General features: G+C 32.3%; 3 protein-coding genes across 3 annotated transcripts; 1 reads left to right on the top strand and 2 right to left on the bottom strand.

Moving 5' to 3' along the window:
- Nucleotides 1-478: 478 nt before the first annotated feature.
- On the top strand, nucleotides 479-4,454 carry LOTGIDRAFT_131897 (hypothetical protein; the record flags this gene model as incomplete). The annotated part of the gene is made up of 7 exons (XM_009066446.1): nucleotides 479-676; nucleotides 1,256-1,302; nucleotides 1,726-1,835; nucleotides 2,433-2,482; nucleotides 2,806-2,946; nucleotides 3,678-3,746; nucleotides 4,086-4,454. The coding sequence occupies 7 exons, from the start codon at nucleotides 479-481 to the stop codon at nucleotides 4,452-4,454; spliced, it is 984 nt and encodes a 327-aa protein (XP_009064694.1).
- Nucleotides 4,455-4,742: 288 nt separating this feature from the next.
- On the bottom strand, nucleotides 4,743-12,855 carry LOTGIDRAFT_168576 (hypothetical protein; the record flags this gene model as incomplete). The annotated part of the gene is made up of 4 exons (XM_009066447.1): nucleotides 4,743-4,951; nucleotides 5,370-5,483; nucleotides 5,710-5,928; nucleotides 12,834-12,855. The coding sequence occupies 4 exons, from the start codon at nucleotides 12,853-12,855 to the stop codon at nucleotides 4,743-4,745; spliced, it is 564 nt and encodes a 187-aa protein (XP_009064695.1).
- Nucleotides 12,856-13,059: 204 nt separating this feature from the next.
- Nucleotides 13,060-21,220, bottom strand: LOTGIDRAFT_168577 (hypothetical protein; the record flags this gene model as incomplete). The annotated part of the gene is made up of 11 exons (XM_009066448.1): nucleotides 13,060-13,168; nucleotides 13,467-13,567; nucleotides 14,524-14,689; nucleotides 14,964-15,040; nucleotides 15,658-15,778; nucleotides 16,328-16,457; nucleotides 17,284-17,400; nucleotides 18,800-18,938; nucleotides 20,147-20,281; nucleotides 20,622-20,718; nucleotides 21,107-21,220. Coding segments are annotated over 11 exons (1,306 nt in total), but the record flags the coding sequence as incomplete, so codon positions are not given.
- Between the last annotated feature and the right edge of the window lie 415 nt (nucleotides 21,221-21,635).

The raw sequence follows: 21,635 nt of genomic DNA on the forward strand, positions 1-21,635 counted from the left end.
TGAAGTCACGTAAGTAATGCAGTCCATCTATAACCAACAAATGCAGTTGGTGTGAAGAAAGAAGAAAAAAAGGGATATTTTGTTTGGATTGGCAGTAGGCTAGCCTAAAACAAAAGCTGAAGTTTGAAGTAGAAAAAAGCTGTCAAAATACTTATTTTATCAGTCGACTGGGTACGGTAGTCTTAATCTTTCCAATTGCAAAGAAATATGTGTGCACCCAAAGACCCAGGCCTTTGTAAAATTTGGCTTCGAAATTGCCCTCATTGATTAAATTTAAGGATAAGAAATAATAATCTTATCTAATAATCTTATCTAATAAAGATCATAAAAATTCATTTACATCAATATATCAAAATATTCGAAGACTATTTTAACTTTTGATTCTAAACTGATACCGTACTAATACCTCTAATGTCAGTTGAAAATTTTCCAATTATATCATTGTTATATCTTTGTTTCAGATTGATCACTTTTAATCATGGATTTCCAACACAGAGCCGGTGGTAAAACTGGGTCAGGGGGTGTGGCCTCTGCATCTGAAACTAATCGTGACCGAAGAGAGAGGCTACGTCAGTTGGCGCTTGAAACTATTGACCTTAACAAAGATCCCTATTTTATGAAAAATCATCTGGGATCATATGAATGTAAATTATGTTTAACTTTACATAATAATGAGGTAAGGATTTGTGTCAAAAAGCTGATGTTGTGTATTTCATTCTTTTATTAAATACAAAAGAAATCCATGTTTGTAATAACAACTTAGGTTTCCAAGGGTCCTTAGTTCCTTAGCCAATCCTCTTGTCATTGATCTTTTCATGGTCTAACTTGGTTGATCAAAATTAAGAGAACATTCACATAATGACCGAGATTAGAAACCGAGGACTACCATTTGTTCGCAAGCAAATGATGTTTTCAACATTCTAACCAACTGTCTTACAGAGACCCCTTTTTTGTGCCAATGTGCGATATAAACTAAGATGTGTAATCCCAAATTATATTGCTTTCAATTAAAAAGTGTTAGAAACAGTAAAAACACTTGTTCTTATTTTACAAACTTCATTTAAACAAGTACCATGTTCAATGCTTCATGATTGCTTTACATAACTGAAGTTTTCTTTAGTGAATTTGCTTAGTTTGCTCTGAGTCCAATATTGGAAAGTTAACCCTATTTCCTTTTGGAGCTTAAGTAATTACACTTAGTTATCCTTAATTGATATTGTATAGTTATAAAATGTATTGGAATATTTTATTTTAGGGCAGTTATTTAGCTCATACTCAAGGTAAAAAGCATCAAGCTAATTTGTAAGTATAGATATTTATCCTTTATATAGAATTTCATTAGTTTGGCAGATTTTTAATTATGGAAGTATGTCAGTGTATAATTTTATTTGATTATTAATAATATGTGCTAAGATACTTGTCATAGTTATTTTTCTTGCTTTAAGTTGAGCAATAACAATTTTGTTAAACCATATTTGGATGTATAATTAAAATGTATACATATAAATGTATAAAAAAAAAGTCAAATCATCCAAACAGATGAAATGGGAATTCTATTTCTAGCATATCTCTATAATTGTGATTTTGTTCAGTGTGTAATATAGGAGTTTCAATTAACTTTGGACCATTTATAGGATGTTCTTTGACTATTTCATTACATTTGTGTATGGAGTGGGCTCTAAATATATATTTACAATAATGATAATAATGTATCTAATTTTACAGAGCAAGAAGAGCAGCTAAAGAGGCTAAGGAAGCCCCATCTCAACCAGCTCCAGAAAAAGCAAAGGTTGAAATTAAAAAATTTGTAAAGATTGGACGACCTGGTTACAAAGGTAAGAGTTCAAATATTGTTCTGTGACCATTAACCAGGACATTGTACTTGAAGAAGACATGATAAAAATTCAAACATATTTTTTCCTGTCTCTTTTAAAACTAGTTAGCTGTAGGGCTGAGAGATATTGGTTCAAGTTGATATCACGATATTTAGCATTAATATATAATGATGTGAGTTTATATATCTCGATGTTGTTTACATCTGGTTTTTGAAACAAAATATGTTTGTTTTGTAACCTAAGAATTTTATATGTAAAATATTTAAAAGGACAACGCAACCTTGAATATCATGAAAAATACATCTGTTTTAAATATTAAGATATTTTTTTCTTAAAATTTTTCTTATCTGAACAAAAAGTTAACGATATATCATGATAACTACTATATCACAATATGGCCATATTCAGTATTTTTTAATCAGGTAATTTACGATATGCATTCCTATACCAATATTTATTCCTTCTATAATTCCATTGAAAGTTATGGCTATCATTTTTCACATGAATCTAGTTGTCAAAACCAACTTTGTTGGAAGGTTAGTAAAAGAACTGAAACTACCAAGATCCCACACCAAAATTTTCATTCTTCTTCTTCAGTAACTAAACAGAGAGATCCTGATAATGGACAACAGAGTTTGCTGTTCCAGGTAAATGTCTTATTTCATCAGAAACTCTTGGTGGTTTCTGTAAAGCTCAATCTACCTCAGATATAGATGAATCATTTTGTCTTTTTGATGGTGGCCTCTTTGCTTTGAGGAACACTATTACTGATTAGCTCAGCTAAAAAAAAAGTCCAGTTTAGAGGTATGATTGGTTAAAAAATGGTCTACCTGTACCTTTAAGTAAATTTGAAAAGTTAATTCAGGCAGTGGATCAAAGCTTTTCTGTGAATCTTTCAACCAAGTTCAATTTTTTTATAGTGCATAGTGGATTGACATGGAAAGATATAAGTTTATTTATGTATTTATAGATTGACTACCCAGAAATAGTTGATGTTATTATGCCACGTTATAGATTTATGGCTGCCTATGAACAGAAAATAGAGCCTCCAGACAGGAAATGGCAGTATTTATTATTTGCTGCAGAACCTTATGAAACTATAGCTTTTAAGGTTAGTTAAAACTGTCATTAATTGATGTTGAGCTGAAGTAAACTCAACTAAACAGAAAATAAGACATTTTTATACGCTCACATCTCTCTATGTGGACGTATATTGTCGGCACCCCTGTCCGTCCGTTCGTCAACATTTGCTTGTAAACGCTCTAAAAACAATGGAATCAAATGAAATTCGGTAGGTGTTTACATATTCATAAAACGAAGATCAAGTTCGAATTTGAGCTTTTTTTTCGACCGTTAGAAGCAGAGTTATTGCCCTTGCCCCAAAATCTTGAATATGCTATTACTCTCTTAGTTTTCAACCGATTTTGATGAAATTTAAAATGGATGTTATTGGACCTAAATCGAAAGGTTTGAGAAAGTTTAGTTTACTTCTGATTAAATTTAAGGCTTTTACAAGATTTAGGCCTCTTACGTCAGTTTTAAGGAGTTATCGCCCTTTAACTTTTATACAGTAAGTGCTTCTATCAAAATCAATTGCTCGTAAACACTCCGTCAGTTCGTCCACCGTCAACATTTGCTTGTAAACGCTCTAAAAACTAGATTTTTTGATGGAATCAAATGAAATTCGGTATGTGTAGACATATTCATTAAACGAAGATCAAGTTCGAATTTGAGCTTTTTTTCGACCGTTAGAAGTAGAGTTATTGCCCTTGCCCCAAAATCTTGGCTGTGGTCCACTATCTTTATTTAAAATTTTGAACATGCTGTTTTTTATGTCTGTAGGTACCAAGTAGAGAAGTTGATAAAGATCCTAAAAAGCTCTGGACTCATTGGAATAGAGATACAAAACAGGTATGTTGATCATCATTTACTTCTTCCTGGGGTTGGTTGTCAAGGCATTGTAGCTTGATGATAGCACCTATAAAATCTTTCCCCTCATACAGGTTCAGGTATAGGGGCTAGTTAATAAACCTAGTCTCCATGTGCTGAAGATTGGCTCATGCAGCATCCCCTGACGGTGGGCTTTAAACCCTGTTCTAGCATATCACTCCATAAGTATTGTTCTATTTTACCCATATTCCATTTAAAATATTTGAGTTGTAGAGGACTTCAGACTTTGGTTATCATAAATCCGACCATGTTTTAATTAAACATGTAGCATCCATTAAATATCTTAACTGTTTCTTTCAGTTTTTCCTACAGTTTGCCTTTAAATATGATCCTAATAAACATGGACCTATGGGACCTGGTGGACCTAATATGAGACATCAATTACCGCCCAGATTACCACCACCACCGATGAATGATGGACCCCATGGACCACCCATGGGACCACCTGGAATGAGACCTAGACCTCCACCTCCTGGTCATTTTAACATGGGACCTCCCATGGGTATGAATCCTAATATGCCTGGTGGAATGGGACATCCTGGTCATCCAATGGGGGCACCTCCTCCTCCACCTGTTCCACCCCCAACAAGTAACAGTAGTGGTGGTGGTGGTGGTCCTCCTCCTCAACAACAAGGCATGGCACCACCTCCCCCTCCTCCACCAAGTTAAGATCATCATCATGTCAATATGTACATATAGTCATTCATTTCACTGTTTTAGTATGAAATAAAGTAAATTTCAAAGAATTCTTCTTCTTGATATTATGGAAGTTTTCCTGCAGTGATGATATCTATGAACCCTGATATCGGACGCTTTTTAGATGTCAGCCTTCCGACCTACATCACTGTTGGGATCGACCCCTGGACCTTTAGGCTAACTCACTGAATCACCACAGCTCCAAGTAATAACGAGAATATGGATAGAAGAAGAATACCACTTCATCATGAGTAGATTTTATTAATGAGCATTATAATGAGGCCAAGTTCTAATCAATTCATAAAACTTCTGCCCCGGACAAGCTGTTTGTCTGACATCACGATGACCTTTGATAATATAATCCTGTCGTATTTTACCGTTTCTTACGCCACAATCTATCAGCTGTTTGACAGCATTAATAGCAGCAGCGTTAGGTACATGGTTAGTAAAATCACCAATCACACAGAAACCTGAAATGTTTTTCATTTAAAGAGTTTCTCTCTGGGGTCATTCAGTTATTATATTCACGTATAAGGCTTTAATGAATTTGGGCAACAATATGACTATTAGAATTGTGTCGGTTGTTTTTGCCGATGCAGAAAATACTTACTCTTCCATGATGCATTATACCTCTCCACATCGGAGAGACATTTGTCTGCGTCGCTATCAGTGAGTCCATTGGCTCAAAATATTGTATTCTTCTTGCTTTTTAAGAGCCCACGATGCCCGTCTGCGACAGGATGTATCAACTTGATATTCTATCCAGCAATTCTCAAGGCTTAACCTTTATTTTGTTGCTAACACCACGCAAATTTATTGAAAATTTGTTGGGAAGTGATTATGAATTGTGTCCGAGTGACTTCATCGCTCCAATATCTATATACATACCTAAACCATCTGAGTTGTGATTGAGTGTATGTGTTCCTATTTTACCCCAACCATATGCTTCATATACATTACCATCTTCACCAATAACAAACGTATAACCAATATCTGGCCATCCTGTAATAGAAGTGTTAGGTAAAGTTATTTTTCAGCATTCAGCATTTTTTGAAATTCTGGACACACCAGAAAAGTTTCTGGAGACAGACAATCCACGCCATTTTCGAAACATTCCATCTTTGATCTCTGAGTACTTTTCTAGAGTTCCATCCTTCAAATACTGAAAGTGCCATGGTTGTTCAAGTTCGAATTTGGAATAATAACGATCTCTCAGACAAGCTCTTACCATGTGTGTCCATATGGTAGTTTTGGTATTGTCTGACTACTTTAGAGCATGCTGATTGGGTTGTACAGGAACCAGAGGCGCCATGATGGATGTAGACGTTTTGAGGAACATGTGGGAGGTTTTGGGCCACTCTCCTTGGTGGTCGAGCACCCCATTCAGCTCGAGATACAATATGAGGACAGCCTGGTAGTTGTTGGACGGATTTTCCGGTGCTAGAACCTATAAAAGATACCGAAATAAATGTGTTTGCACAGACTTCAGACCAATAACCTAAGATTTATTGATACACGCACATAAAATCGATGACACAAAACAAATTTTGCAAGCATTAGATATTACATACCATCAAACCTTTCTACAACACAATGAGCAAATGAAAATGAAATGAATGGAGTTTTACGTCCTACTCTTCTGCACCAAATAGGGCTAATGAAGACCGGCAACGTCAAGCAATGAGAGAAATTTTGGCAGGACAGCGGCATATTAGCCTACTTTCTTTCGATTTCCAACTGTCTTTAATGTGCACAGCCTGTAGCACAAGGGGTATCGGTTTATGTCCCATCCGAACGACTAGTCGTGATTATATTTATCTTACAAACGATTCATCAATGCTGAGCTACTGTAATATATGTGAAACTATAAGACAGTTTAAACCAATAAACTCTAATAAGACCTATAATTTATACCTGAACAACTTCTGAAATCTAACCAATTTGATGCTACCCATCCATCCTGAAACAATAAAATCATACATTCAACGGAATTGTCCTTACAAATTCATTACAGACTACTTCATATTGTGAAATGTACAAATCTGGACACGATTTTATGGATTACTAAAGCATTTATCTCAGAGCATCATTGTTGTACAGAAATATCATGGAGTGTTGTCCAGATATCGAACCCATGATGCAACTTATGCAAGGCGATGGATCTTAAAACGATTCATCGGCTATTCTTGATCATCCAGGAAAAGATCAACTAGCATTTCATCAGGTCCATCGCAGGCGATATTTCAGTGGCCGGGAGACCAGTTTAATTGAATCAGATTCTGCCATCTCTTAGATTCTAACAGTCGGGTGGACAACATGAGCTCTCTTAAGAACTTACAGCATGATTATAATCAATGTGTGCCCATTTTAATCCACCAGCATTGGCACTGTCACCTTTGTATGGGTAGCAGTTCCCAACAGTCATGGTTCCTATGATGCCATGTGTTGTTCCAGCACCACTTCTAATGTGGACGCTTCCAGTAGCACAGGCACAATTGGCACCAGCTGCTGACTGGGTTGATACTGCGATGATCAGAAATATTGCCAACAACATTGCGAATTGTGGAGGATTAGCTGAAAGATACAAGGAAATATGTTTTGATTGACCGTGATCAACCTGCATTGTAGATCTTGGCAGTAACCTGCATTGTAGATCTTGGCAGTGTCTTAGTAAAGATTGACCGTGATCAACCTGCATTGTAGATCCTGTCAACGAATGTGAAAGCCAATGCTACCACAGACGGACTTGGGGTTTGTCTGTTTACGCTCTTACAGACACTTTTGCTGATTGTTGTGAACCACCGCTTAGTCACAATTGCTTCACTTATTTTCTTACTCATTTATGAACTACATGTATGATAAATAAGTACTCTACCTTCGCTAATCTTGACACTAAACTAAATTATCAAATTCTGATCGACAATTTATTTGGGCTTGGAAATCTTATCTCTAGTGATTATCTTAGACTACATTCCCAATTCTAGTTCGAAAGAAGAGTGCAAAATGGAAAGTTAGCGAGGTGTGTAAAGGAATTAGTTCATACAGATTGACATAAGGGACACGTTCGTCTAGTCAGAAGTCGTGATTTCTGAAAGTTTCTGTAGCAAAGTCGGTTGGAACGTCGGGAACTTTACATGACTTTACAAGGGCCCCTCGTGAACTTAATATCTATTAAAAAGAGTTAGGATTAATAGTTTTCCTTTCAATTGGTTGTTGATCTTGTTTTATTACCGATGACAAGCCAAAACGAGTCATAACTTCAAATGAGTAAGGTAATATACGATCTAAACCATAACGGTATTTTTTTATTTGTAAAATAACCCATTGTCTAGATCTAGTTGGTAAACAAAACTTTAGGCGACTACATGACTTCAACATTGATTTATAAGACATAATGGATATGTTGTTCATAATCAAAGCTGACGTACAAATGTACGACTACAGTGTACTCTGTGAATTTCAACATCTGAGTAGTCTTATTACAACAATCTGAACAATCATTCTTATGTTAGTCATATCTTACAGCAATATGTGTAAGATCGAGTAGTAATAAAATCGATGCATTAAGTAATATGATATGACTTGGAAAGATGTCTCACGCTTTATACAATCACTAGTGAGGTGTCCGTGTCATATTAAATTGTTGATTTGCGTTGAGTGCACATCGTTTACGGCGACCGAGATTTTTGTCACTTGACGGTATGATCGGGTGCGCTTTATATTCGCAATTATACGTTTACACAAATGACTGTCTTGCACATTATATATAGTCTTTCAAGGATCAGAACTGTCACGACTGCGCTCCTAACGTTGTGGTTTACAGTCTCAAATATTTTTCTAAGGCATTTCAGCCAATACCGATGAAAATAGAGTAGAAGAATCAAATCTATTCCTTTCCAAATTACATCAATAGGCGTAGCTGCAAAATTTTTTGAATTAGATGACAATTTTGTTTCTTTGTTTTCTGATATTGCTCGTCTTCATTTAAATCTAACAACTTGACTAATGCAGCCCATCCGTATGAAGCTTTGGGCTTTACTATCCCACATTTCGTCAAAGTTGTTAGATTGGCATAACTGTAATTTCAACAAAATATCTTCTTTCTGATATTTATTAGCTTTATTTACTTATAATCTTCACACATTAATATAACACAATATTTTCACTGTTGCTCAATTGTAGAACGATATAGAAATATGATTTAGAACTTATATTTATGCACATCTAAGGAAAATTCAGAGCAAAAACAGAAACATTTCACTTTATAGTACTTGAAACTATTCAAGGAAACTATAAGGCAGACAGCTTGTGATTGTATTTGAAATTGAATCAGAATGTGTACTAATATCTTTCTATAAAGATACCAATGTTACAATTTCTCACTAACAAAACAAAATTAGGGTTAAGTTAACATAAACTGTCATATATTGTGGTTGATTAACTATCTAAATTTTAACAATGTGTAATCATAGCTATTGAAGATTATCTAGCCTATTTATGTGTACCTTGGACATTCATAGCTTTGGACAATATTAATGGTTCTTGTAATAATAATTGTCTAATTGAATATCATTTTTACGCAACCACATATACAACCACATAGAAAGAACAAGAGAGTAGTTAGACCTTAACTGGAGTGGTTTCTAAAAGCTAATAAATCAAAACAAAAGTTTAATTTAATTAGACTGGGTTCTTGTGAATAAATAAATAACTGAGTAATTTTCACTGTTCAGAGTTTAGGTTCCAATTTCCGTTCACGAATAAATTAATTTCCGCTGCTTCAAGTTTTTATTTCAATGTTCAGGCTTCTTATAACATAGTTAGTTCATACATAAATTTCTTCCATTCATAACTTTGACAACATAATTATTTCTGTTTATGAAAATATCCCTGTTCACTATTCAGTTTTGATAACACCTACACGGCTAGTGAAAGGCTAGTTCTGTTCACGAATAAATCCCCTTCAACTGTTCGCAGTTTTGATAACATGGCTAGTTCAAATTTTCTAACATTCATCGTTTTGATAACATAGCTATTTCATTCATGAATAAATCTCCTTCCGCTGTTCAAGGTTTTGTTAACACTGCTATTTCTGTTCACAACAAATTTAATTTCAACTTTTAAAAGTGTTCATAACATAGCTAGTTCTGTTCACGAATAATATTCCATTGTTCAGAGTTTTTAATCTGTTCATTAGCAGGTCCCAGAAAGGTGGTACTACATGGTGTAGACTGATTTAATAAATATCTGAAATGAAATAAAATTGAGTTTTACACATTATTTCTGATTCAATCTGATTCATAGATCCAGTGTGCAATCAGGGAATATTAGTGAAAACAGCAAGATTGGCTCATCTTTCATGTGCACAGCTTATTGCATAGGAGGTTTTTGGTTTATTGTCCAAACAAGAACAATATTTTCAAGTCACTGATAGGGGGAAACCAATCTAATTTAAAAAATCAGATGACCAATTTGTTTCTATTTTGTTTTCTGATATTTTTTGCCTCCATTGTAATCCAACAAGTTTTCTACCACACTTGCGTTTTAATGACATTTTTCTTAACCAATCAAAGCTGGTCATGTAGGACCTGTCTCTTGATAAAGAAGTGTAGGATAGTGAAAACAATATTTCTGCAGTATTTCCCTACTTTGGATTTGGTATCCCACAATTCATTATAATATCAAGAAACAGGTTCTAAATCACACACTTTAATTGGTTAAACATCATTAGTAATAGTACAAAAAATATCAGAAAACCAATAAATAGAAACCAAATTTTAATCATAATTAATAATCAATTTTAATTTAGATACTTTTTAAACTGACCTACTACAAACATCAACTATAGACTGTCTATCTACAGTGAATATTCTATCTCGTGATTTCTGTCTCATTTCATCTGTTCTCTGACTATTAAATACTACTATTCCTCTATTACCAGGTGACACTGGTTTATCAATCTACAATAGATATCACATTTAGTTACTACAGACACTTCATACCAAGCTCAATCTACCAAAGATATTTGCACAATTTCCTGAACAATTCAAAACATAAACACAACACAAAAAGTAGTAGTGAAACCAAAATAAAGCTCTATGGCATAGTTTCGATAACTATGCATTCAATCTAAAAACCAATTTACTGCTGAATTTCTCCTGGATATGCCCAATTATCTATATATAAATACATAAATATGCCACTGATATATGTCATGGAAATTCATGAGCTATCCAGAAAAATACCTGTTGAAAGAGGCTCAATTTAGCTTCATCAATATCTTCATTGGTAAATTGTGACTTCGATATCCAGTCTAAACTACGATTAAACACATCCATTGTCTGGGTACTGTTTGGATCTCTATAAAATATAACATTGATTTAAATGGTAACTTCATAGTAAGTGGCTTGTAGCACAGTTGGTTAAAATGCTGGATTCATTATATGATTGATTGCTTGATTATTTTAAACAAATATTGGTTGTGGATTGATTTGGTTCTATTTGCCCATCATGACTAACAGGGCAGCTCATATGATGAATGGTCATACTATGGACAATCGAGAGGAGATCAATGCCAAGAAGTTTGATCAAGGACCAGCAGGTATAAAGGATCCTTACTAACCTAAGTTGTTATTCATGTAAAAAATGATATTTTCTTTCTTTCTGAAATATTCATACTACCGGGTATGCACAACTCATATATCTTTGGAAAAAATATGCAAAGTTTACATCTCAATTTTGGATTGCAGAGGGTAGCAAAACATGTTTCAATATGAATTATAACATGCTATAGCCAGAAACAGTGAATCAAACTTACCTGTAGGAATAAAATGTAAAAACACCAGAACCAGAAGAAGCACCACTACCATAGGCACCACCTTTTTCTCTGAAAAATTAATTTTTTTAACTTTCATTTACCATTTTTATGTCCTTCTTTTCTGCGCCTGAAGACAGCCACTGCCATGCTGTGGGCAATAGGGAAAAAATGTTGTCTTGACGAAGGCATTAGCCTTCACTTGTTCAATTTTCAACTGTTGATGGATATGTGCATGCCTGTAGGACAAGGGCCCTTAGTTTATTGGACTTTAAGGTCAGTGAGCATGTGTCTTAGTAAGATTTAACTCACTGAGCCACTGTGGCTCCGACTAATATGGTCAAGGCTGAAGGTGAAACCATAAATTAATGCAAGTTCTAAAATTTAAGTTACAAAAAATGCTCCCACTTGTGGATGTCTATCAACACAAAACAATTAACAATATATATTACCTTATTTCTCTGTGTAGAAATTTCCTAGATAACAAACTTGATAAAACTCTTAAACTACAAACAGAAATAAACAGACATCATTCAGAACCAGCAAGAATAAATTGATGACATTTTGACTCTTTGAAAATTGGGGTACAATTAGAGAGCAAACTGATCTAATAGGAAGACAACTCATCCTATCATGAAGACAGGTTTGACATAGTCTTATTAACCCATATTAAACTAAGCCCTAGGATATGTGGATTATTCATTAGGTAAACAACCTGGGAATCCATCTTTAAAACTGGTCAAATCAAACCAGTCAAAGTGGAGTGAATTCAGATGCATGAAAAAAATTAAGAATTCTACCTTTGAAAATCTTCATGTGTAGAAGAAACTGTTTGGTAACTTCTAGCTACATAATTAACAGAGAATGGTAATTCAAACTGGGTATTTACTGGTTTGATATTGAATTCTTTATCCTAAAAAGAATACACAATATATTTGTACAGTGAATTACATTATAGTCAATTGACAGAACGCTTAGTACAACAGGGCCTGAACTACATCATGGCAAATGCCTAAGTCAAAATTCAACAATATAAATATGATATTTGCTAAATATATTATCTGATGCCAACAGTAAAGGTGGGCACCATTAGAAGTCAACCATAAGAACAGGATTTTTGCCTTGTAGAAAAAATTATGTTAACCGCTTCTAGTTGAAGTTGAATGATTGATTGAGGTGTACAGGTACTACATGGTATTAGAACATGGTTTTGTACATCAAATTCAAATATAAATTTGTATGAATAATAATTATTATAAATAATAACACAATTATGTTCATCAGCCTAAAATACTGAATCAATCTAAAATTTGGTTACAAATTATACAGATATATCTCATAAAAAAATAATGTTGAACATGGCATTAAAATTTGAAATAAATACTTATATTAAAGGAATACTACCTATTAGAATGGACATACAATTTAAAGTTTCCAATTTAAAGTCTCCAACTTGATCAATAAGAGTATATATTCATCAGCTGGATTTACCAGGGGCCATGACAAAAGACCACTGATCAACAAAGACTCATTTTGACCAAGTTTAAATATTTTGGTCATTCTAAGAGGTAACATTTAATGATTTACTGATTTATATAACAATGTAACCAAAACATTGCAATAAGCTCATAACGTACATTCTAAATATTTCCTTGTGCAATTCTCATATGAAATTTGTACAAAATCACGCATGCAGTATTCATGTATTAAGAGATTTCATTGAGCATTATAATTAGTTTGTTTTTAAGATGAAAATAAACATACATTAGTTTGAATATAAGATGTTGAATATGATCCTGGTATTCCATTTATAAATTTCTCTACAGATTTAACTGCATCTGGCATAAACTGGGGCGTGGCATTGATCAACAGCCTGAAAATATTATAAGCGATAATTAACAGTCTTTATTTAAGAAAAAAAATCCATTTATATCAAATAAATGTAGTATTTTTTTGTAACTTTAGGGAAGAAAATCTTGAAGAATTGATTCCAAACCATTTAAGAGAAAAACTTAAAAATATTTCCATTAAGCAATTATATAAGTACATTTACAATTAATCCTATAGTTTAATAATTTTTCTAAAATTTAAAAGAACATGCCTTCAAGGATTTATTGAAGACAACAATTATGGCTTCACTTTCCAACTGGGATATAATTATAGTAATATACCTTAAAGATTGTTTATTTAAGACCAACTGAGCAATTTGATTTAATTTTGATAGTGTTTCACTTTGATCATTCATCTCAGCTATTTTCTTCATAAATGATACCTAAAAAAATAAAACAGAATTATTATTATCAAAATCAAATCAAAATTATTTTTCACGGTAAAAAACAGATGAAAATAATTAATTATTGTTTAATGAAGAAAAATTGTAGCACTATCTATATATGTACAAATTGTAGCACTATCTATATATGTACAAATTGTAGCACTATCTATATATGTACAAATTGTAGCACTATCTATATATGTACAAATTGTAGCACTATCTATATATGTACAAATTGTAGCACTATCTATATATGTACAAATTGTAGCACTATCTATATATGTACAAATTGTAGCACTATCTATATATGTACAAATTGTAGCACTATCTATATATGTACAAATTGTAGCACTATTGATATATGTACAAATTGTAGCACTATATATATATGTACCAATTGTAGCACTATCTATATATGTACAAATTGTAGCATTATCTATATATGTACAAATTATAGCACTAATTATATATGTAGAAGATCATCTACAAGTCAAGGGGACTGAATTTAAAAAAACTAAGACGTTAGCCCTAAACAGCCCCTCTATTGGTGAGATCTGCACATTTGGGAATCATGGAATCAACAGGACATTCAATAATACAATTTGGAACAGAATTCTGATTGAGATTCACTAGAACGGAAAAAATAGTGAAGAAGGCAATAGATGGGAAAATTTGAATGTGACTTGTCCACTTTCGACTGATGTCAGAATTGGGGCAGATGGAATCTGTTCAGAATCCTATACCAAACTTTACTAAATTTCAGCTCTACTATAATAAATATTGTGGTAGGTGTGACTAGCAAAGGCAGGTCCGGCTCAACATTTAATAAACCAGAACCCACTCTGCAATATGGGATGTCAACTCAACATCTCTATAGGAGATTCATCACAGCTTACAATGTTTATAAGGCAAACATTCAACACAATTCAATTCTGCTTTTGCATTACATGTACCTGTTTCATTCCACTGAGTGTTTCTGAGAGATAACTAGCAGGCGATATGGAAGAAGCTGCATGTCCCATGGCATAAGAATGTCCTGAATCAGCTAACCCTGCAGCCATACCACTAGCTGACATTCTTATTAATGTTGTTAGTCTATTTACATCAGAAAAATCAGGTCTGAAAAAACAATTGAGCTCTTCAATGAACCAATAATAATCTTTAAACAATGCTTCTACATTACAATTTGTAACCTGAACAGAAATTAGACATCAAGTTTAGTTTTTATTGATATTGTACAACTTAGCTTAAATTCAGCTTCATCTGCTAGTAAATTATTAGAAATGTGTATATATGAAATGGATTATTACACGATTAAAATCTATGAAAATTTAGTGTTAAACAATCTTAAAGCAATTGATTTAAAATTTGAATATGAAATGATATATTTTACCTATTGATAACACTGGACCATAAGTATAGTAGTTGTTCTATATTTCTATCTAAACAATAGGATGTAAAATATATTCCCTGTAATGGAATTATCAAAACACTACTATAGAACCTGAAACATGTTGTTACTATAGAACCTGAAACATGTTGTTACTATAGAACCTGAAACATGTTGATACTATAGAACCTGAAACATGTTGTTACTATAGAACCTGAAACATGTGGTTATTTAAGTGTCGGAAACCTGTTGTTAGTATAGAATCTGAAACATGTTGTTAGTATAGAACCTTTGTTACTATAGATCTTGAAAAATGTGATTATTCAAGAACCTGAAACGTAGTGTAACATGTTTTAATATTCCTATAAAGCTGTATTGATCACTATTTGAAGTTTGAACTATTAAAATATTTCGCATTGTAATTTTTGTTACTGTATTATCTAATGAAATGGATGCTCTTAAGTAAGATAAAATGTTAAACTGACATACATATTAATGTAATAAACCCTGCCAAAATCATATTACATAGTATTATATGTCAACTTACAATCTTTGTTGACAAAGGAAATTTTTTATATACCAGTATTATAAAGTTTGTAAGTCGACATTACGCATACACAATTTTTCCAATTATACCTGCATTTTTAATGTATTTACCAAGGACAACTTGTGAGTCTGGTCTTTAAATAGCACTAACCTTTTCATAAGAATGATGATGTGTATGATGGGAGACTATATGAGGGGATGTAGATAATCCACCAGTGTATAAATCTATCTGTTGAGATAATTTCTTATAATCATAATCACCAGCACCCATTCTGAAACAAAAAAGCTGTTTGTGAAACAAAGCTTCAGCTGCTTTCTGGACATCTCAAGAATTACCTACTGGGTAATATTGCTCAAGAACTTCAAGAAATGGAGTTTTATGTCAGCTTTGTTTGCTCCAGATTAGGATTATGAAAGCTATAGCATTAGCATACTATTTTCTTCCTTTTTCATTTGCATCTTTATCAAGGCATCTTAAACATGCACAATCAATAAGATAGAGTTTATAGTCCCATCTGAAATCCTAGATGCTTTTTCCATGTCAGCCCTTCATTAACAGGATTAAACTAGCTTAGTAAAGATCTGAAGACATCATCTCGAGCTATAAAACACTTCAATCATATTGACAAATTGATCTTTTAGTGTTCATGTTTCTTAATGCAACTCTTCTGTGCAATATTGAGTAGTAAAACACATTTTTTGTATATGACTTAAGCAAAATTTATGGTTGAATGTGCAAACCAGAATACCTAAATCACTAAAAGTACTACAAAATGCTATGCTAATTGGTGTCGCATGATAGCTGATCTGATAATACTTACTGTGTTAAGATACCAGTAAAGAGAGATAAGTAAGGCAGTAGATCTTTGGGTACACTGTCAACATTACAAATCATACGAAGATACGTTACTTCATTTGTAGGTTGCAGACTACACATAACTGGTACACCACCTACAAAAATCCAGATACTATTCAAGTCAAGTCAAGTCATTCGTAGAATGGCATAATAATCTGACAAATTTAAATGATGTAGTCCAGGAAAACTCTTGCCATGTTGATGTGGTAGGCTATTATAATTTAACCATGTCAGACTGATTAGAGGAAACCAGAAAGTCAGATTATTCAGGTTCAAGCATGCCAGATTCCCAATTGGAGAAAATCAAAAAATTAGAATCAATCATGATGCCTTCTTTTTCATTCATGATTTGAGCATGTCAGAAAATCAGATCATTCATGATTTTTTATAGTCATGATTGTAGCAGGTCATATATAATTCATAAATTGAGCATACAAGATGATTCATGATTTATCAGATAACAGAGGGATTCTGTTGTGTTATTATGGTACCAATAAGTTCGCTGATAAATAAAAAGGCCTATTCTTATTGTCTAAGTTTGAGAACTATAATTTCATGTTCATTCTTAATAACAGTGGTCTTCTGTTAAAGTAATACTACGTCTTGAATGGACATAAAATTATAGTCTCAAACTGTCAACAAGTGTATATATTCATCAGTTGGACTAAAAAATAAAATCTCTATATAACCCAATATATCCATTAAACTACATAATTATTAATACACGCTTCTACGCATGTTTCAAAATTACTTTGTCAAAAAGTTTTATTGGATTATAGAGAGATGCTATTGTTTAGTTATGACAACAGGTAAGTCTACTGATGAACACAAACACATTTTGGTCAAGTTTAAAAATTTCAATATTTTGGTCATCCCAAGAGGTAGTATACCTTTAATTAAGAATAAAACTAAGATAATTACCTATAGTTATATTGTTTACAGGTTCTGGTTTGATATTCTTATCCAGATCATTTAATGTCAAGGTAGGAAGGCAGGCTAAGGATTCTTCTTCCATTTGTTTTTCCATTAATTGTAAGCCTAGAAGACATTGAATTATAATTATGAGCATTGACTGAAGAAGATAATTACCATAAATTAGTACACTTAGTATATCATTATATTGGTTTAAATACTTTGTAATACCCACATAATTGGTTGATAAATGCTATTGCCGCAAGTAACATTAATTAGATCTAATCAAATGTTTTTCCTTTCAAGATAAACTTACTTGCCTTTTTCTGACTACAAAGGATTAAGGTGTTTGACAGGAATAGCAATATACACTAGCGCAGTGGTCAAAAAATAATATTATTTTAAGAGCAGAAAATAAGTTCAAACTAACATCAGTCACCAAAAACTTGAAATAAACTGTACTTTAGATCAATGGTGGCTAACTGCTATAGTGTTGCAATGTGCTTGGTAGCAGGTCATGATATTACAGATGGGTCAGAGAAATGGACAAGGGCACAGCAAAACACATTAACAAAGACAAATGATTCTTGGCTTGGACTTGACTCTATCTATCTATCTAGTGGACCACAGCCATATACGCCCACCATGGCATGCAGATGGTAAACATTCGAGATTTTGGAGCAAGGGCAATAACTCTGCCTCTAACAGTCGAAAATAGCTCAAATTCGAACTTGATCTTCGTTTCGAAACTGATGTAAGAGGCCTAAATCTTGAAAAAGCCTTAAATTTAATCAGAAGTAAACTAAACTTTCTCAAATCTTTCGATTTAGGTCCAATAACATCCATTTTAAGTTTCATCAAAATCGGTTGAAAACTAAGAGAGTAATAGTATATTCAAGATTTTTGGGCAAGGGCAATAACTCTGCTTCTAATGGTCGAAAATAGCTCACATTCGAACTTAATCTACGTTTTATGAATATGTATACACATACCGAATTTCATTTGATTCCATCAAAAAATCTAGTTTTTAAAGTGTTTACAAGCAAATGTTGCCGGACCGACGGATGGACAGACCGACCGACGGACGTACAGGTGTGCCGACAATATACGTCCACATAGAGAGATGTGGGCGTATATAAAAATCAATCAAAAATGAGAATAATGACACTTGCTCGTAATGAGGCGAAATTTTTTTTACATAGATGGCGCCCAGTCTGAGAGTTCTGAATAGGTTCTGTCTATTCCAATTCTATCGCCAATCGAACAGTATGAAAGCGGATATGTCACATTTGAAATTTTCCCATCTAAATCCTTTGCCGCCATTTTGAATTTTGTCTGCACTTGCTATTTTTTCGGCACACGAGGAACGTGTTTTGGACTCTGTTACAACATGTATTATAGAACATTTTGTTGATTCCATAAATCTTGAATGTTCATAACTCACCAATCGAGCGGCCCTATATTATAACTACTGACAATTCTAATTAAATAGAACTGACAAAAACATCAAATAAAACTTTCATACCTCTTTCATAAACCAATTTTTTATCACTTTCAGACAAAGAGTCAACTGTTTTCTTCAGTCTTTCTGCTTCTTCCTTATTTCTCTTATCTTCAAAACCTTCTTCTGGACTCATGGTCAGGGTGAATTTGTGGCGATTGTCCTGCAATCACCCAAAATATTTTGATTAAGGACAAGTTTTGTAATTTGAGTTCGAATGAATAAAACAATCCTTTTTTATAATTAAATCTATCTTGTAGACTGGACATGGAACTTGCATTAGTCAAAACAAAGTTTTCAATTGAGACAGAAGATGTATGATACAGAGTAAATCATCACAATTTTCTAAGACTGATTTATTTTGCTAAAATTGATTTAGTTTGCTAAAATTGATTTAGTTTGCTAAATTTGACTTATTTTGCTAAAATTGATTTATTTTGCTAAAATTGATTTAGTTTGCTAAAATTGATTTAGATTGCTAAATTTGACTTATTTTGCTAAAATTGATTTATTTTGCTAAAATTGATTTATTTTGCTATAATTGATTTATTTTGCTAAAATTGATTTATTTTGCTAAAATTGATTTATATTTCTAAAATTGATTTATTTTTCTAAAATTGATTTATTTTGCTAAAATTAATTTATTTTGCTAAAAATTGATTTATTTTTTTAAAATTGATTTATTTTTTTAAAATTGATTTATTTTTCTAAAATTTATTTATTTTGCTAAAATTAATTAATTTTTCTAAAATTGATTTATTTTTCTAAAATTGATTTATTTTGCTAAAATTGATTTATATTTCTTAAATTAATTCATTTTTCTAAAATTTATTTATTTTGCTTAAATTGATTTATTTTGCTAAAACTGATTATTTTACTAAAACTGATTATTTTACTAAAATTGATTTATTTTACTAAAATTGATTTATTTTACTAAAATTTATTTATTTTTCTAAAATTTATTTATTTTTCTAAAATTTATTTATTTTTCTAAAATTTATTTAATTTGCTAAAATTCATTCACTTAAACCAGTTCTTCTTTATAGCAGATTTGAACTAATCAGCATTAAAAGTGTTCAAACTATTACCAAAGTATATGAAAACTAATTCCATGTTGAAATGGAATCTGAAAACAGGCCACCATTTTCTCTGCTCTGTTGCACACCGGCAAGCAAAAAGATGAAAATAATGTTTGATAATGAAAGCACAAGCTAATTTCTGAGCTGGAAAGTTTTGGAACAGATATTTTCAGCGCTATTGAGCAGACCTTTTAAGAAAAAAGGTGCTATAAAAATACATTATTATTATTATTAAATACATATAAGACATATATAAATAAGATTTGTTTATATACAACAGTAGAAAATGTACCTTAAAATAATGCTGAATTTTCTCCTGTAAAAATCTGGGATTATTCTGAAGTTCCTGTTTAAACCTTTCAACATGTTTATTGATTGCTAGAGATTCTGTGGGATTTCCATCATGGTTCCAAATTGATGTTACTGCCTACAATATATTATTATACTTATAAAATATAATACAATATGTTATATTTCATATAACAAACTAAATGAAATGAAAAGGAATGAAGTTTTAAATCAAAGAAAAAATTCAATAAAAAAGTGTAATTTCTCAATGTTTTTAATTTTTCATCAGATTCATATATGGGTAATAATAAAAAATTCCAAAGCCTCTGTTTATTTTCTCATCTGACCGAGTCTATGCCTTTTCAATGTCAGCCACTCTACCAACCCTATCTTGGTCTATGTAGGGATTGAACCCTGGACCTTCAGGTTAGCAAGTAAGCCAGTTTGGTTCCCAGTACATAAATGAAGAGATGACTCACTATGGACAGATTTAAACCAAAATTACTAGTTTGATGCTTTTGACCAAGTTCTATCATGTGTAGTACTGCATCTATTCGTTCCTTTTCAAATTCTTCTCTGAAAAATGAATACGGTATAGGAAATGTGGAGGATAACAAATTTATTGTATCTCCTTAGTGCTATGATGCGAAAAATGATAGGAATCAAAGATCTGGTGTGGAAAAAGTCTGTAACTATACAGACTACGCATACACAGGCTACAAATATCTATTTACATACCTCGAAACTTCAAAATATTCCATCCTTTCAAAAAGATTATGGAAATTTTAAAAAAATTACTGTGAGCAATACAAAAAATACAGAATAACGAGATGTCTTGAATAAAAAACAAGGCTTCCTTTATTTTTCTGGGCTCCTGTTTCAATTTTAACATTATGTTTGTGTACAATCAAACTATGAATTCATCATAATAACACTATTACATTTAAACATAATACCAACTTACCGTATGACTTTATCAAATGTATCTTCTATTATTTGACAGACTTTTTCACCATCCTCTTGTGCTATACCATGTAATCCAATAGAGAATACTGATTCTTTACGATAACCATCATATCTAAATATAGATTATATTAATTTTTTTTATAATTTTCAAATTCTTCTGTTTTTTTTATAGGTTTTGTCCTTGATTAATAATAAACGATTTCATCAAGTCTCTCCCTAATTGATAGGCCCAATCATTATTAAGTGTTAACGAGCTAAAATTTGAACATGTTTCTAAGAACAAGGGCAATAACTCATAGAATTTTGTGATTTTGACGAATTATGCCTTCTACTGTATCTATATGCATTTGTGGACAGACCATGGGTTAGGGGTAATACAAGTATACGTTAAACATTTTGTGTGGATGTATAAAAATGGTAAATAATAAAATCCTACCCAACACTAGGAGAATAATCACTACCAATGTTAGCCTCTAATAGTGATTTATAGAATGGTGCTGTTCACCAGATGTCAGTAAAAATCCAAT

Source organism: Lottia gigantea (genome assembly GCF_000327385.1).
Source record: "Lottia gigantea unplaced genomic scaffold LOTGIsca_76, whole genome shotgun sequence".
Taxonomy (NCBI): domain Eukaryota; kingdom Metazoa; phylum Mollusca; class Gastropoda; family Lottiidae; genus Lottia; species Lottia gigantea.